The sequence below is a fragment of the Musca autumnalis genome, unplaced genomic scaffold, assembly GCF_047663935.1.
Source record: "Musca autumnalis isolate F117 unplaced genomic scaffold, ASM4766393v1 scaffold_1, whole genome shotgun sequence".
In the NCBI taxonomy this organism is placed as follows: domain Eukaryota; kingdom Metazoa; phylum Arthropoda; class Insecta; order Diptera; family Muscidae; genus Musca; species Musca autumnalis.
Window position 1 is genome coordinate 328,105,925 of NW_027411644.1, and position 19,467 is coordinate 328,125,391.

Below are 19,467 nucleotides of genomic sequence, written 5' to 3' on the forward strand. Positions count from 1 at the left end.
CAATCAGCGGATTCAACCAAACCTATGGAAATCAATGTATTCGATTAGTAGTAACATACCATAATGCCATAGCCATAACCATAAGAAACCAATTGGGTTTTGGTTTTCTATGGTTATGGCGTTATGGCTATGTCACGTCTAATTTTACCTTTTGTGCTGTAAAATATACAATTTATGTTGTATTGCGTCGCTGCATAGATATACAGAAGTGAGATCCAAGTTATTATGAATCGGGAATCTGTTAATGAGTACTTTCATAATATTTACAAAAAGAACGATGACATTTGCAAAATTAGCGTAATAAAATCAATGTTTTATATATATTAAAATTTATTTTTTACAAATATTTTTTAAATATACTTAAACCTTTAAAAAATATGTCCACCTCCAAATCGAATTTGAAAGATAGCAGGGGGTCTGTACTAATAAATTCAGAATCGTTCTCGAATTTGCCACAGTTAAAATAAAGTGGATTTTTCTATTTTAAGATGGGAGAATTTTTTGTAAATACCTGTTGCGACTGTACGTAGTATCCAATTGAAATAGAACGGTAATACCCACATCTATCAACCGATTTTCCTTAAAATTCATATTTAAGGGTTTCAGAGTGTAGAAAACAAATATGTATAATTTTTTTGAAAATAGGTCCATTTTTTGTCATAGCCCCTACATAAAAGTACCGTCCGCTTTTAGATATTTTGTGGATTTTAGCGACACTTTATGACCGATTCGGCTGAAATTTGGATGATATGAATCCTTCGTACAAAAAATTATTAACATAGGTCAATGTTTTGGTTTAGACCCCACACAACGGGACCACCCTGTTCAACAAATTTTGTCTGTTTTTAGTCATTTTGGTCGATAAAACGTAAGAATTGCTGTTTGTACACATTTATTATAAATAACAGTTAATTTCAATACAAAATGGACGTTAAAATAGTTTTGGCCAGAAAATTTGGATTTGGGGCCATTGTGCGATGATACATTTCAGTTTTTTAAATAAATAGTAGAGAGATTGTGCGGTTCATTTATATGAAGGGTACGTCAATGTAAAATTTCGGAAATTCAGCCAAAAATACCGAATATTGGGCGGTACTGATTTATGGTGGAAAACATCAAAAGGTGGACCTACATTAATCTACAATTTTCTGGAGTTAGCCTACCTCCAGGAAAGATTAAGTGGCATTTCAGTCATTTCGAATCTATAATTTACATATATAAAACCTTCAAAATTCCGAAAATGGGGCGGTACCACTATATGGGGCCCTATCAAAACGTGGACTCAATTCATTTTTGCAAGAAGGTTTTCTAACACTAAGGAATACAGATAGCCAAATTTTAGCCAATTTCATTGAAATATGTGGTCAAGACCCCCAAAATGCCAGAAATCAGGCTATACCTACATATGGGTGCTATACCTAAAGTTGGACCTATGTTGTATTTTTGTTTTTTGATTTTTTATTTGTGTTGCTAAACTAGCCTTTACTGAAATTTTCGTATTGATATCTACACAGGAAGCATTTTTGTAGCTCTTCACATACAAGTTCGACCACAGCGCGATGTAGTCCATATTCGAACCCGATCTATGTCTGCAGGTAATATTACCATGCAAAATGTTTCGTGCGCACCAACCAGACAGACATACAGACGGACGGACATTGCTCCAAATTGTCTGAAACAGATTTCGTCCAAACATACTTGGGATCTAAACACATTACTACGATGAGGCACATTTTTGGTCGTATCAAAGTGTATACATACATATGGTAATATTCAAAAAAGTTTTTCAATCGTTGAAGTTGAGGTTCACCATTTAATAAGTCCCGAACTGTTAATATATTTTATAAAATATGAATATATTTATATTAATTAAAGTGTTCTAGCCACGATCTCATAATATTGACCATAACAAATAATTTTCATGGAAGCTGCGTTGGTGGTAATATAAAAAATGGGAAAAATGTGTTGAAGTTTACAAGTTTTTTTGTGTTCTTTCTTGATTTCTGGTCGAACCACGGAAAATTCAGACATAAGCTCAAAGAAAGAATTGAAGAATACCCCATGGGCAACATGGTTCTAATGTATGACTTTTCGATATATACACTGCATCCCCCTAAAATCGATGCTGACATTTTGAAGTTTTGAAAACTGAGTTTTTCGAATTTTTCTTATAAATAGTGGGTGCAACTAGATAATAATCCAAACTAGTTTATAGGATTGTAGAACTCGCGATTCCACGTGGTTCGATGTATATCTCATGAGTGTGCTCCGTACAGCTTCCTAGTAATAGGAGTCCAAAGGCGAAAATTTGGTGCGTAAATTTTCTGAAAAAACCTATTTTTTGGCTTTAAAATTTACAACTGTCGTACAGGTGCCCCTGAACCCCGCGTGATTTTAGTTTTTTTACGTGCCGGATCTAATGAGCTCTTCCGCGGTCGAATCCATCCACTAAAACGCCGGATATAGATACCTTGAAAGTAGGAAAATCTGCAAAAATATATTTTGACAATTCCGCGAATTGAACCGCGATTTTCTTTGATTATTTTTGCATAAATGTAATCCTTTATACGCGATTATAATATTTGTCAAAAAGGTATGTCACAAATTACAAAGATTCAGGAGTAATATCCCCATTTATCCCAAAATAGAATGCGGTGGCACATCCGCAGTTCTTGACGAATCTGTCTAAAATAATTTATATTGACGTATTTTTAATAGGGGGCCATTGAAATCGGATGCACCTTATAATCATATGCACATCGCGTAATTTTTGCCCACTTGAAGGTGTTTTGAATAGTAAGATGCAACTGATGGCACACGTTGGCCGCTGAATGAAACATGGGAAAATCCATGCAAATTGATAGACATGGACTCCCTGTATCCGAAAAGCACATGCACCTCAACCGATTTAAACCAGTTCGCGAATTATACGGTTTTTAACTTCTATGTTTTTTCTTTGATTGTAATTTCAATATTACTCTCTACTTCTTATTTCTATTGCTTATCACAGAAAGCAAATATACTTTCACGATGACTAATTACTTTTCTCGTAGAAGTTTAAGCAAAATACTTCAGGATTTGGATGGAAATTTAGCGAAATAATAGAATAACTCCCAATATTTAGTTTTCAAATTTTTCGTATTTAACCAAAAATATATTTTTGAAATAATTTCCAACAATAAGTTTCCGTTCTTTGTTGTTGCTGTAATATGCAAGTTATAAACGCGATCTTTATAATTTTGATCTCACATTTTTCTACGCGTTGTCTAGATTCTGTACGCATTTTTAAATTATTTTTTTTAGAGATTTTTTGGACTCTGATTTAGAATAAATAAAATTTATTCCAAGATTTGTTCAACATTTTTTGATTTTCCGCGAAAATAAAAATAAATTTAGCAACTATTATAGCATCTACGGATAGATATCAAATGCTGCTAACGATTCATATATACATGTTCATATTACAACACAATAGGAATTTTTAAATATTTTTTTCTTTACAAGAGAGTAAAACCGCATATAACTTTTGAGTGCAGCATCCAATTTTGTGAACGCGAACAGATTTGAAACCACGATTTTTTTTCGTAACCCATGTACCAAAAATGGCGGATGTGCTCGCCAAAAAAGTTTTTAATTTTTTTTCTATGTAATTGTAAAGGAAATTTGAAATTTACCATATACCCTCTTTAGCCTAAAGGCTGAGGGTATATAAACACAAGACAAGGAAACACCCTAAACACCGCAATTTACGAAAAGTTGCGAGTAAACCAACGTCATATATGGGAAGGCATAACATCATCTTATCCCCAAGTTACCGAAGAAACATAGGGCGTATTACAAAAACAGAGAACAATTTGGATTATCAGACGGCACTAATTTCTCAAAGAGGTGAAATTAAGTTGCAGCTGAACAATAACATTATTACAAGAATTAACAAAACAAACGCAGCAAGCTGCAAGAAAATAGGTTACACGGTATATTCTTGATCAGGGTAAAATTCTGAGTCGATCCATGTCCGTCTGTCGGTCTGTCCGTTTGTTGTAATCACTCAGGTTCCGCAATAATTGATCTAGAACCGTATATTTTTGCAACCGAGTGTATTTTGCCAGAGCTATAAAATATTGGTATGGCACCATAAAACGGTATCACCGATTTCAGTTTTTTTTAGTTTCTATCTACATTTTTGTGCAAGATTGTTAACATAGGTCAATGTATCATACAACTGAACATCCCGATTTTTAGGTGTTTTGAAGAAATTAGTAGCATTTTGTTGACCGAACTACACAATAAAAAATATTTCAAGAATATTTACATATTTTCGTTCGTGATGTAATTTTTCATATTTTACAGGTACCTCACATAAGATACATGTGCAGTTTCTTATTTTCATCCAAAAGCCACTATTATTTTCAAAACTATGTAAGATTTTCATGGGATGCAAAATTACTTTCCTATTTTTCCCTATATTTCACAATTTGCGCTCATATCTCTTCTCTTGTTTGGTAAATGCTCTCAACTCGTTTATTTTAAATGGTTTGGTTGGTAGTGTGTGGTTGCGGTTGTTAGTCCAATAATAACAAAAACAACAACTCTTCAAAAATTTTTTCAATCTATCAGAATTTTTTCAATCTTTATGAAAGGCGTTCATGAAATGCAGAAAGTTGAACCTTGGCAAGACTTTATGAACACTATTCCTGAAATGCAGTAATTATTTTTTTCTGTGTACCTGTAAGTTAACATTTGAGGATCCCAGTGGTCACAAAAATTATCCACCAAAAATTCTTCACATAGGAATAGCGTCCATATAACGGTACCTCCGGATTTTGAGAAATTGCGGACATAACCCCACGTTATTTCATGTATTTACACTGAAAGAAAAATGTTTCATTGATTTTGAACCAACGTAGAGTTTCATTGAATAAATGACAAGTTTCATTAAATAACAATTCATTCTTCCAATGAAATTTCTTCAATTATGCAATGATACTTCTTCATTAATTCAATAAAGAAGTTAGAATTTACAATTCTATTATTGCTATGACTTTCACATTAATTCTATGAAACAATAAGGGAAGTTATTTTATGAAAATCAATGAAACTTCTTCATTAATACAATGAATTCTTACGTTGGTTCAAAATCAATGACAAATTTCATTGATACAACGTAATTTCCTTTCAGTGTTGCTGACCAAATTACCATAAATTAGGTAGTTGGGGTTCCCAGTGTTCATCAAACCTCTGCGCTGGAAATTTCGTAACAGAAAGAAAATTAATTATTTCAAAGTTCGGCCCGGCCTACCTTTACTCTACTTTACTTGCTTTCCGTTTGTGTATTGTTAAATTAATTTTTTAAAGTTTGAAAAAGTTCGAAACATGTTTAGCGAGGCCTGCCAGTTCATGGATACGTTGTTGAATGAAACGTATCTAACATCAAATTTGTCAAAGATTTTATTACTTTTTTCGAAGATTCTCTAATTATGTTTTGGTACCCTCTATTTTATGTTATTGTTAAGAATTAATTTGAATTAATTTAAAAATATCAATGGCTGCATACAACGTTTTAAATATTTTTAGGCAATTCCATACTATGCATTATAATGACTAATGCTTACAACCAGTCATCAAACCTTCAGCTAAATACATATATAGAATTTAATTCATTTGTTTGCTTTGCTTGTTTGATTAGTCAAACTATTTAGAAAACAAACAACCAATTCAAAAGATTTTTGTTTAATCCATCAATGGTCACGCAAATGTCTCAATTGAATGTGAAACATAAATCTTTTTTATTGTGGCGTTTGTATTTTTGTATCTTGCCTCCACAGTGTTTGTGTCCAGCTACTGGTGTTGAAAAATCGTGATCAGTGTTGGAGTTACCTTTTAAGGTTTCAATGTTGCATTGAATGAGTGTGTTTTTTTGCAAAACATCTATCTCTTGTGTATAGTTGACAGTTGGAGGGGGGACCTAACATTACGCACACTTTGTAACCAACTTCAAAAATGCTGTTGTTGTCGTCTAGTTGTTTGTTGTTATTCATTTATTTGTATTATTAGTTTTATTCTGGTTTTTCATTTACATCTCTTATCAATATTGTCGTGAGTTGCGTGGGTTTATGTCATCTGTGAATATGTTTTATTTACTGATAAAGTGGAGCAGTTGTAGAGAATTACAATTGTGTATTAGGATGATTCAAAATCAAAATTAAATAAAAAAACTATTTCTGACTAAAATCACAAAATACAAACAAAGGGACACTACTGTTATATCAATGATTGTAGACCGCGACCTCTTATTCTCGCTGATTCAGAACGATATATCGGAACGGTACACTACCTCTTATAGAGGGGTTTTTCATAGCAGAAATCTCGAAAAATGTTGCACTGCCAAGGACTTAAACATTTATGGGTGTTGAGAGGTAAAGGGTATGTCTTACCTCTATATCCTAATGTAAATCTGGACAACGATATAGAAAGTTATTCACTGAGATTTTTGGCAGTTGGTCGGTTGCTTACATTTAGAAGAGTTTGGTATCTATAAATTTGAACCGGAGGAAAAATGTTAAAACAGATTTGGCCTTCTTTTTTGACAGACTTGATAGTAATTTGAAGCAGCATTTTGCAGTCCTTTACTTAAACAATTTTGGTCCTTAACATGGAGCACCAGTAAATTCTATCACGCCAAACGATCACCTTCCATTTAGTTGCACGTTTTATTTAAACTTTAACACGACACATGTGTTCGCAATCTTTCCATTCATAATGTAAAATACAGATACATATTTCGATTTGATTTGGTTTTAGTTGTTTGTTTTGTGCTGGTTCCTACATACCTATCTACTGCTTTTACATACAGTTTTACATAAATGTATTAAACTTAATTAATAATTTGTTTTTTCTTAACATGTTCATGTCAGACACGCTCGTTCGCTCGTTGGATTGCATGAAGTTGCTCTTCATGAAGAAATACTCAAAGCGATATGGACATTTGGAAGAATATACCGTCTGACAAAGAGGCAAAGAGACAGACAGACATTCAATCGTAATGAAATTGTATGGGATTTGTTGTCGTCGCTGGTGTTATCTGTGACAGTTCTTGTAGAACTCATTAATTTTTTAAATGAAAACATAACGAAAACAACAACAACAAAAGTTCGTACACATTTGTATTCCAAGTGAATTTATTCCATTTGTTTTATTTTGTGTGTTCATTTGGATATCGCGCCACTGGCTGCTGTTCTCCGATATTTACCAATGAATCGATGGCTGACACGCAACTTCAAGGAATAATACGAGTATTCACAGGCCAAACACAAACATCATTGACTGAAAATCAATGTTTGTCCAATATTTGTCCATTTGAGTGTTTATTTGGTTTGTTTTGATTTTTGATATTGGTCACGTTTAACTTTAAAAGCTTTTTTGATTTATTGTTTTATGAATAATAAAACAGTCAGTCAGGCTTTTAGCGCGCGATATACAAGTTTGTATGTGTGTGTGTTTCTTTTCTGTCAATTTATTACAAATGTCTTCAATTTGATTAGGCCAAATGAAGAAATTTAGTTCAAGATCACAAAACATAAAACACACTCGCTTGAAGAATGGTGGCAATAGAGTTAGGAATATGCGTTTGGAAATATGTATGTATACACACACACATACGCACAAATGTAGTACATTCATTGAATCCAGGATTGTGAATTTTAATATATGCCGTAAAAGCTTCGACTATTAAAGCAGGTGATATACAAATTTTAAAATGCGGTTCTATCGTAAAATTTAAAATATCTTGGAATGTCCTTGTGAAAATGCCGAAGTTCTGATCAGAACTAAAGAAGATTATTTGTAATAATTATGATCATTTGTATCTAGTACACTTAACACGGTGCGCCTGAACTAACTTTAAATGAAAGGTGCTTATACCTGGGAAGTTTTTGTGGATTCTAAACTACAATGTTCATAGATAAGACAAATCAAAGAATCGCCGGAGCGCTTTTTAAATAAATCACGGTCAATGTTCACTTTTTTAGTTTTTTTAGGTTTTCACGATTCTGCTTGGAAACCGCTGGTGCTATCGTAATGGTAATAAAGAAAATTTTGTAGCAGTGAATATTCTCTACAAGATTGATCTTGATGATATCTTTGTAGGTTTTACCATTTTTGAGATATAGAAGTTCAAATTAGGACAATGCACTGGTTGTATTGCCTCTTTATAAAACAATGTCATGCACGGTGCGCCTTAACTAATTTTAAATGAAAACCGCTTACACCTGGGAAGTTTTAGCTTATTCTGAAACAGCAATAGTAATAGAGGAGAAAATCCGAAAACAAGAAACAATCGCTTTAGAGATTTTTAAATAAACCGCGGTCGAAGTCCACATTTTTAGGTTTTCAGAATTTTGCTTGGAAACGGCAAGTCCTATGGAAAATGTGGTAGAAAAGCAAAATCTTGAGAACCTTAAAAGCGTGAACTTTGATCGCGATTATTTAAAAAAAGCTCCGCCGATTTTTTTTATTTTTTTTTTTTATTTTTCTCATCATTTAAAGTTAGTTCATGCGCACCGTGATAATGAAATAGAAAAGAGAATTAAATAAATTAATTAACCGGATCGCGATTTTTAACGCTTCTAAAACGTTAATATATCACAAAGCAAAACAAAAACTTGAATAAACAATCAAAGTATGTGAACGTTATTTAATTTGAATTTTAGCTCTTCAAACTACTTACGATGTTTTCAATATTTATTTTGAACAATATACATATATTGTTTGAAAAAAAAGAATATTGTTTGGTACTTATCATTCGAGTAGATTTCTCGCCGAATCCTAACAAACGAAACTCCCTAAACCTTACGGCATTAGAAAATGTGGCTCCTTAAACAAGATTCAAATGCTGAATTAGATCGGTCGCTTATCATAGTTCTGCTGGTTCGTACGCTCTTTTCAATAAACCCTTCATTTGTACCAGTTCATTGACAGTTTAAGACACAGAACAATTTTAAGAGTATTTTATAGTGGCTCATATTTACTCCATATAAGATTTAATAATTGTTGAGGCAATATACATATGTATGTTTTTCGAATCAGTTTCTTAAGAATATGTTTACTACTTATCCTTACTTGCATGGCCAAAAAAGAGACTAGTAAAATCCATTTTTTAAGCAATAACCATTGGAAAAACTCCTTGGGAATATAATATCCATATCGGTCCACTCCTTCAGGTACCTCCCCCACAAAAGTTAAAATATGTTCGGAAAAATTGTGCGCACGACAACTCTTTAAGGGAGTGACCGGTTCGGTCCATACTTTACACATCCTAATATATCTACCAGATATAGATCAGGTTCGAATATGGACTATATTTGTCTTTTCCTTTTGGTACCTCCTACACAAATGTTCGGATAAGTTCACTTTAAGACATGCTCTCGAATCATTTTGATTTTTGTTGAAGCAACTTTCATTCGCTGCCTCAATTACGACAGCAAAAGTTTTTTCAGGGGCGAGTCTATACTTCTAGAGAAAACAGCCTGAAAGTTGTAAAAAACCTTTATGGCACCATATGTAGTGGGTGGAGAGCTCGAACCGAATACTGCGTTCGTCCACACTTTGGATATTATAATATTTCTTCGAATATTAGACATAGCAACCGATTTGGTCCAAACTTTGTATCTCTAAATATTGTCGAAGCTTAGTTTAAGTTCAAATTTGTGCTCTATCTGTCCAATCCTTATGGTACCACCCACAAAAATGTTCAACATTTTTGTGTGGTAAGGGTATGTTAGAGAATCCTTTGTTTTCCTAGTGGCCCTGTTTACAGCAATATTATGTTCTTTTTTACTAGTGTGATAAAAAAGCCCTATCTATATTTATCCCCGCAAATGTTTGAGTTTTAATCCTATCCATTCTTTTGTCGGTTCATACGCCCAATATTTTGAAAACCCCCCTAAATAAATACGTTTTTGGGAACAAATATTTCAATCCACACAGGCTGAGGGTATATCTCTGTCGGCAAAGCTGACCGATACTTTTTTACTTGTTTTATGTTCGGGTTCCCACCAGAATAGATACAATTATTATATTTTAATACCGACAAATTTTTGCACGAAGTTAGAGGTGTGGTCAAGGAAAATACCAATATTTTTTTAAAATGATCGGACAGTATTTAGCGTTTGAAATTAACCTTTGACCATTGTAGGAAAAATATCATAATTTTATTTTTGGTGCAAACTTTAAATTCTGGGGGCATATTCCGACAAATTGTGAATACTAAACTTGAAAACCAACTCTTGACCTCACCGTTGATGCAAATTATATTAATAATAAATGATGCAAAGATATCAAATAATAATATCAATAACATAACGTGTCACAATCATATAAAATAAATTCTGTGGAAAATTAGTGCACAGAGGAAGTGGTATTGAGTATGGTCGGCCCCGTCTGACTATAACCCTCTCTTACTTTTTTAATAATTTGATGCAAAGTTCAGGGTTCATTTCTTGGGATTTCCGGAGACTACAAAGAAGAGAATTGATAAGGATTTGATAAACACATTCAAATATTCAATTACATTTTTATTGATTTTTTTGTGATAAACGAAATGTCATATTTATAAACTCGTTTGCCGACGGTGAGCGCTAGTTTTGTTATTGGGCATACATGATCTGTGTCACCGTATTTATTACTTATTAATGCGTAAAATAAGCAATTTTTCCTTGTAAAATTGTAAAAACGTATCTTGTTTACATTACTATGTAATGAGTTATTAGGCTCTCAAATGTTTACCGGGTGGACAGCCCGGTAGTAATCAGTCACTAAATAAAAGGAAATATTCAATTAAATCTTATGCGAATATATTAAACGACGGCATTGAAAGGAATAGGTTATGGATAGGTTCCACACAAATTTACAATAAAATAATATTTATGGATCGGCGGCACCTTTGTACCTGCCACTATCCAAATCCATTCGAAGTGAGTAATAAACTTGTATACATAATGTTTAATGATTCGAGCTCTACCAACACGCAGAAAAATAAATGTAGCAAACAAATAATTTGTTATTTGTTTGCACTCCGGGTACTTACACGCAACACATACTATCTAATTTTTAATAAAACAACCTTGGCTAAAAATATTTTTGCAGATTTTTCATTAAAAAAAAATAGTTAAATTATTCCCCCATGTAAGTGTCGTGTCAATGCTTCAGGCCTGACCAGCAAAAATAACGAGAGCATGTGTTCTTCAAGAGCGCCATGCAATAAATTAATTCAATTGAATTAAATTTGCAACTGTCATTTCCAGAGCTCCAAAATGGAAGCATCTGCATATTTGCAAATACGATATACAAAGCGTGTATTCGTAAACATCTCAAGATCGAATAAAATGTCATATTTTATATGCAAACTGATGGGGTTTACTTTACTTAATGATTTACAGGAAAAAAATTTACATACATATGTATATATTATTTTTTTATAACTGCAACAATTTCGAAGGCGTTTTAAAAATTAGACAAAAAGACTGTGCTTTTTATCACTCGAAGTGAAAAATGGCCACATGAATTTTATAACAATATATTTTCGCTGGAACCATATCATATTTTGTTTCAGACATTATAATATGACCTTATGCCCCGTTTGCACTTAACCGCATTTAATAAACCCAGTGGGTCAAATGTCAATTTCATAGCGCAAACGTCAAATAAATCCTCATGAAGGAGATTAACCCGGCAAAAAGCTCTAGTGCAAAAGTCGTTTTAGCCAAAAATATGTGTTTATGCTTGTTAACAATACCTATTATGTTCAGAAAATATGTTTCATGTTACCATGACTCAGCTTGTATTAAATATCCAAGTTTTTCAATAATGAATGTGGTGAAGTAAATGTAGAACAATGCGTTTTTATAACGTCTCTGTAATTACACGCCTGCTGGTAAATCCTTTAAAACCTACCTTAGAGGAGCTTCTGATTCATCATAACAACTGGCGCCATCCATATCAACATCTGAGCCAGTGCCGCAGGATAAACGTGAATCGGAATCAACATCCACATGAATTTCTTGCTCATCAATATCATCGCGATCATCTTCTTCGTGTGAAGACATGTTGGAACAATAAGAAGGAGCCAATTTGATAAATTTAAATTACACACACAGAGAACTCCAAAAATGAGCGATATTAATATTCACTTTGAGTTATGTTTGTAATATTTTTTTTTATTTTATTTTAGAAACTATTTGCCCACAAAACACTTTTTTTAAATTATTCATGTATTCTTATTCCAAATTAATTGCACACGTTTAATGGTTGGTCTTTAAATTTTATTGAAATACGTTTTTTGTTTGTTTTTATAAATTATTTTATCCGCTTATTTTCAGTACACGATTTTGTTTTTATTCTCATTAATCCGTATTAACGTTTCTTTCTTTGTTTTTTTTGTCAATTTCTTACTGCATCTTTTGTATTTGTTGTTGTTTATAAATCGCTTTATTTTGAATGAAAAGCGCTTTAACGAACTCGACAAATTGAGGTGTTAACGCTAACTGAAATGTAAACTTCCCCGTTGCAAAACATCAACCAGAGCACAGAAATGTACACACAATCTAACTCACACACGAAGAGCCACTTGAATGCCTCCTAAAGCTAATGAACAACAATGAATGCTCTGTTTAAAATTGCTGACGTTGTTGTTGTTTGTTTGTTGCAAAGGAGTAACACCACTGGACTCAACCACCACCACAAAGCAAGCAAAACTCGGGGCTATTACCACCGTACACCATCATTAAACCAACAAACAAACACACACAGTCATCCAGCAACGGAATCGACTAATGGCTTGTTAGACCTGTTTAACTGCTTCCTTCCTTTTCAAATAAAATGAGTGAGCATGCATGCATGTTGGTGTTGTTGTAGTTGGTTGATACAGCAAAGAACCCAATGACTACTAGATACCTAACCTACGCTAATAATAATGGCACTTGTTATGCCCAATTAAGCTGGAAACCCCGCCTCCATTAAAGAGAGCCTGAGCTGTCTTTCTCTCTGCCTCATCCATTCATTCATGTTAAAAAAACAGAAAATAAACTTGGCATCACTTTTCTGATTGTTTGAAGTGGGCGTTGCTTAACTGCAATTGGTGATTCTACGCCTGCGTTTATTTTCAAAGAACCTGGGGAAGTTTTGAAGCATTTTAACATTGTCAGAATCGTTTGTTTTTTATGTTTGCTTTGTGACGACATTTTAATTGGAAAACGTTTTGCTTTTGGGGTTTTGTTCATTCACTCACACACGCTCGCAACCTCATCTTAACTCAAGAGGAGTGGGCGTTGAATTGTTTTTGTTCACAGATTTACTACAAGTTCTATTTTTTTCATATTTTTATTTTCGATTTCCTCTTTCTGTTGAGAAGCATTTAACGCTTTATAAGCGAATAGTGTAAATGTTGTAGATTAATAGCTTCACAGAGCTGATACGAGGCAAGCTAATATTATATGGTTAATCAATTCACGAAGGGTATAAATGGGAATTTATGGTATATTTGCGTCCTAAATCACAACTATTACCCGCGAACATCCCGGAAAGGATCTGAAAATATCTATGTCGCAGAATCAATTCCAGAACAAATGACCAACTGAGGAATAATAAAATAGCAGGAGTCGGTGGATTAATACACATAATAGCAGGACGGTTATCAGTTTAGAGAAACTGAAGGAAATCAGAATGAAGTAATGAATCTGCGTGATAATATAGTTGACCCAGAGGTGACGTATATATTTTTGGACTTCTTTTTCTAGATCATGAAAATCTTTTCGGACTTGCCCGGATGGATGGCGGAAGCCTCTGCACATAATTGTGGCATGTCGCGGTAGCACCCAAACATGTACTTATGAAGTGGACCCCTAGTGTCATATGGAAAAACCCTGTTGCAATCTTCCGGGCGTTTTCCACGCATAACTTGCCACAGACCGGACTATAGTTTTATAAGAGGTCAATAGTGTTTCTTTTTGGTAGCACTTCTTATGCTTGTTTTATATAGCACGCGCACCTCCTTCATGACGGGGTTAGTACGACGAAGCTCACCACGCTCATTTCCTAGTCCCGTCTCTTCTTTATTTCGCATTGTCGGCCAACTGGTATATAAAGGGCAGCTATATAACGGAAGCGATGATAGTATGATGGCCTGACCTCGTAATGATTGCTTGTCAGGACACGTCATTTATCAGACCGTGTGCCAAAATGTCTGTTGACTTGTGGCAATGTCTTCTTATCCTAGTGGGAGCGTCTTCGTACATCGTGCTAAATGTGGAGCTATCAATTTTCTCCACCAGCGCTGTACCCTTCTGGTTTTTGCTGTATATATTCATCTTCATTTTATTGATTCGGTTCTACCTCCAACTCCAAGTTCAGAAAGGACGTCACCTGGATAGGATTAGTCCAAAGTCAGAGTGGATTAAGGTGAGTTGGGTTGGCTGGGCAGTATACTGGGCAGATGTGGTGACTAGCGATAGGTTGAGGACCTTGCTTAAATACTCCACTCCTGGGTCATCCAGCTGTTTTGGTATCACCATTGAAATTCTTTAAGGTCCAAGCGCTTTGGTTGAATTTGAGTCTCGGATAACATCTGCAACATCACCCATGGTAAATTGTAATGGTTCCTCTTTGGCTGGAAGAGATCGCAAACTACATAAAACACTTCTCTTCGTCTCGTCGCTATCGGGGTGCTCGATAAATTGTTGCCAAGAATAGCCTGCGCATCTCTTCGGATCTGTCATAGTTACGCCGTTAAACATGGCAGGTGCCCGGTTATCCTTCGATAACGCTTTAACCGTTGTCTTCAATTTATTGCAACCGGTTAAAAAGTTCCAGCAATTTAGATGACCTACCCACTTTTTCTGCTTCACTGGGGTTCGTATGGAGAGGTTCATTCGATTATCCCGTCGCCTGTGCTGGGAAATTAGGTATTATTTCAGGTATTCGACCAACAGGAATATGGCGACCTTCTGCAGCAGTGATGATGTCTCGGAAATTCCTCTCTGCTATCCGAACATCAGAAGAATTGGGCAGTTCTCTAAAGCGTTGGTTGGTTAATTCACTGAATTCTTTCCAGTTGGCTTTCCCATGGTTAAGGAAAGTACGGCGTTCAGAGGTCGGGTGGTCTATTGATGGAGATGATATGACGGGTTGCCAAATCACGTCATTCGTCACTCCAGGTGACACGATGGATATGTCAGGCGAACTATAGCATTCTCCTCTAATTCTGGTTGTCGCGTCCTCGTTCACGGTGCAAAATTTGGAGCTAAGTATTTGCTAAGTCAACGCTATGCCTCTCTCATCATTCCCTTAGGATGAATATCATAGCTCATAATGTGCATTAAAATCGCCTAGGACCGGCCGGTTATCTCCTTCCAACAGTGGCCTGATTATCGACGACCATGATTCACTGGGGATCACGTTTGTGCAGCACGAATCAACATAATCTTTATCGTAATACTCCCTCAGGAAGGTAAGGCCTGAACAGTTTCTGCAATGCACCCATCCACGGCACCCACTGCATCTCAGCGACATCGACCTATGGTGGATGAGACGTTGACAAACGCAAGACCATGGTCCGAGTTTACTCTCAATCCCTGCACGGACCAAAAGAATCCGGGGCAGACATTCCGGGACATACCGCTCCCAAAATAAAAATAAAGACAAACACGAATATGTAGCTGCTGGGGTGACGGACCCTGCCTGTGATGATATTTCCTCGGGTCAATCCGGTACACAGAACAGTCCGTCGCTGGATTGGTACCTTTCTTGTAATTTCCTAGGTCTTATTGCCGAATCTCACCATAACTCATATCGCAGTAATACTGGAGGCGGTTAAGACAATAACAAGCTCGGAAATTTACCACATAACATCTATCGGATGTTGACATGTGTTAGATTCAGATCTACAAACTGAAAGGACTTATGGCTTATGAGCTCGGAGCAGGCATATACTGCGGTCTCATTAAAAATAAAATACATAAACACCTTAATATAATTTTTATGTGACAGCCCCTTATCTTATATTCATTCGAGTCAAATAGGTGCGTACAATCGGCCGCCGCTGGATTTTCTTCGACATGTAGCTCAAATTTAAAAAATATACACTATGCACAAAAGGACACAAACTTTAAGAAAGTCTATAAAGATCCTGCTAAAGCTGGTGGGCTATAATACCAAGTTGGTAATATGAAGGTGCAACAAGTTGGTATTTTAAAAGTACACTTTGGAGGCAAACGCACCTCTCGTCAACAGAAATATACCGTACATAGCAATAATGCGATCATTCGCTAATGTATTGAGAAACATCCTTTGAAAGAACTACGGACCCAACTTCGTTGGCGGTGAACATCGTCGACGCAGGAATTCGTCTACATAGATATTTAAATTACTGATCTTGTTTGTTTATAAAGGCAGAACCACTTCGGTAGACTTATGGCGATAAAGGCTTGTTTAATAAGGCATAGTAAGGTCTAAAGGAATCCAAATGGTATTAAAGGCCTCGGATCATAGGGTCCGTTGAGTGTCTCGTTACAACAACCACGTGAAAACTTCAAGAACAAACTTTGTACCACTTATAATTTTTCATGTGGTTGTTGTTTTGAAAGCACAACGCGTCACTCAACAGTCCGTATATGCCGAGGCCTCAAGACTGAGGAGATCCACGTTTCGGATGTCTATTCCAAAAATGACGTTACTTGTATAGTTTTCATAAAGTGGTCCTGATCGGTTATACTGATTAATAAAACCGATTACAATTTCCGTTGCCAATTGCATTGGTCTTCCCCAGTAAATATTGAAATTGGATCCCCAATTTTTTCTCGATTATAAGGTTTTTAAGATGCATATTCCTTACCTTTAACTTCAAAATAATAAATAATTAAATACTAATAAATAAATGTAGCCTCATTGTTCCCCTCAGGACCCAACATACCAAATAAAAATAAAAAGTAATAGGACTTGAGAATAATATTATAAAAATAGAAAATTCACAATCAATTTGTAACAATGCTTGTAAAACCATTACTGGCACAAACTTTTCTCAAGTCTGCCTGACTTTTGTTAATAAATTAGTTTTCTTAGATTTTTTTTTTGTATTTTACATCGATTTCTTAGTTTTTATGTGATTAAATGTATATCCGCGTTGTGTAAACTAAATAATTATATCCGTGTTGTGCTAAAATATAATTGCCGATGCCTACAAAATATAAAACAGTGTTAAGAAGCAAAAAAGTCATTGAACTTTTGAATCATAAAAAAATATGAATCTGAAGAAGTCTTCAGGATTGGTGATGTAAATAGCTGGTGTGATAAAACTAGAAGTGAATGCGAACATAGTGAATGTGACGAAACTACGAATAATTATATATTTCATACATATGTTTCCAACCGCATTTTCTAAGGGACACGGAAGATTTCTTTCATATTAATGAGTACATGCCGCTTCATATTGGCTTAATGACATGCTTGTTATCGCCGATTCCGAACGGCGTGATTCATGGTTGATCCGGAAATGTCTACATTACGCTGAGGGATATTTTGCCACCGTTGAAAAGTATGATGTTTTTGCCCGACCTGAGAATCGAAACCGTGCATACAGAGTGCAAGACGCACAACTATTGCACAAGAAATGCTATATAAAGTAAGTTCAATTTAGAAAATTAACTGAAAAAATAATCATTAAATTTCTACTTTTCATAGATGCCTGAACCCCAGCGACACATTCATTTAAGACGGTTCGCGAAAAATGTGTAAAGATGCGAAACAATAATAAAACCATAAAAAAGTATCTGTAAATATAAATCACTTAAATCACTAATCAACTTAATTAAAATTAAAATAAATAGCAATGATAAAATACACTACACATTTTGTTAATTTATAACTAAATCTCAAAATTTGAACTGAATTTATAAAATTTTAATAAAAATTAAAAAAAAATATATAAGTTTGTTTTACTATTACAAGGGTAAGCTTAAGATAATATTAATTGTATAAGCTTGTTCTACAATTACAAGGGTAAGCTTATAAACAAGGGTTCCGTTTCGATTTTTCTACAATTATGACATAAGCTTTTAACAACAATTTTCTCAAGTCTTTTTTAAGCTTAAGGCTTATGTTGGTAAGCTTATTATAATATAATTCTCAAGCTTTTTTGGTATGTTGGGGAATTAAGGGTTTACCTCTACTTGTCAGTTTCAATCGAAAATCGATAATAAGGTTTTTAAGATGCATATTCTTTAATTTTAATTTCAAAATAAGTATAGCCTCATTGCCCCTCTCAGGTTTTTACAACTGCTTGTCACTTTCAAAAAATCGAAAAAAATTATTGGCTTATTTTGAAGTACAAAAATTTCAAGTCGATCCGAGCAAAATTGGCTGAGATATGAGCATTTGTAGCATAGAAACTTTAAACGCGTTTTTCTCGAAATTGCATTTTGAAGTCGGTGCCAACGATAGCTCGAAAACGAATTGGCCGATCTTCATGTGGATTCGTGAACTTATTAAATACATAAAAAGCTTGTCTTTAAGCGAGACAGATTAAAAAAAGTTTGCTCCGATTTTTTGACAAAATACGCATGAAAATGCATGAAAAATGAGTTTTTTGGTCTGGAAGCAAAACTAACCAAATCAAATCTCACTAATTTTAAACAATTCACATTTCCGGTAATTATTTCCCCACCTTCGACGAAATTCATATACTCTTGTAGCCGGTTTTCATTGTTACTCTCTGGGCCTTTAAGTTTACCCTCTTAAAGTGCGAATCATTTAAGGCAGCTCTCTAGAATGGATTGAATGGGTTGGGTTTTAAGTTGCAGTTCTTCTCATTTGCTCATTTATGTGTTTGAAAGTTGTTGGTATTGGTCTGTATATTTGGTTTCTTTAATTTTTTAGCAGTTGTTTTTGTTGTTCACGATGTTGTTATCTGTGATTGAACAATTTTTGTTAACAGCCAACAATGCTTTAAAAATTACCAGCATAACTACACAGCTGATGATGTTGATGAATCAGCGGAAAAGGGGCGGCAGCAACTTTACTAACATTTGGGATGGACACACAAAGTCCGGATGGTTTGGGCTGTGGCGGTCGAGAATGCAATTGAAAACGATTACCCTCTTAAGCTATTTTGTAGTTGGCAATTTCATTGTTTTTTTGTTGGCCATTTTGAGATCTTTATTGGTTAAATGCTTCTAGCATGACTAGTTTGGCCTGACTTTGGCGTGTTCTCTCTAATCTCGAAGCTATTGGCATTTATACGATAATAGACGGCATTATGGCTTGTGTTCGTGTGTCATTTTGTTTTTTTTCTATTTTGTCTTCCTTAAATGACTCTTTTGGACATTTCAATAAATTGGTCTGGGCAAAAGCTTTGCCAAATTGAGATGCGATTTTAATTTGAAATTCTTACGGTTTATTTTGGAAATGGCCATGGTTTGTTAA

At 34.7% G+C, this 19,467-nt stretch overlaps 1 protein-coding gene across 1 annotated transcript in view; it reads right to left on the reverse strand.

The window, feature by feature from the left end:
* C15 (homeobox protein C15) overlaps positions 1–12,743 on the reverse strand; it is a 60,007-nt gene extending 47,264 nt beyond the window's left edge. Inside the window, exon 1 of the mRNA XM_073964401.1 lies at positions 11,950–12,743. Coding sequence (XP_073820502.1) covers positions 11,950–12,101 — 152 coding nt within the window. The 5' untranslated portion in view covers positions 12,102–12,743. The remainder of the gene's footprint in view (positions 1–11,949) is intronic.
* Between the last annotated feature and the right edge of the window lie 6,724 nt (positions 12,744–19,467).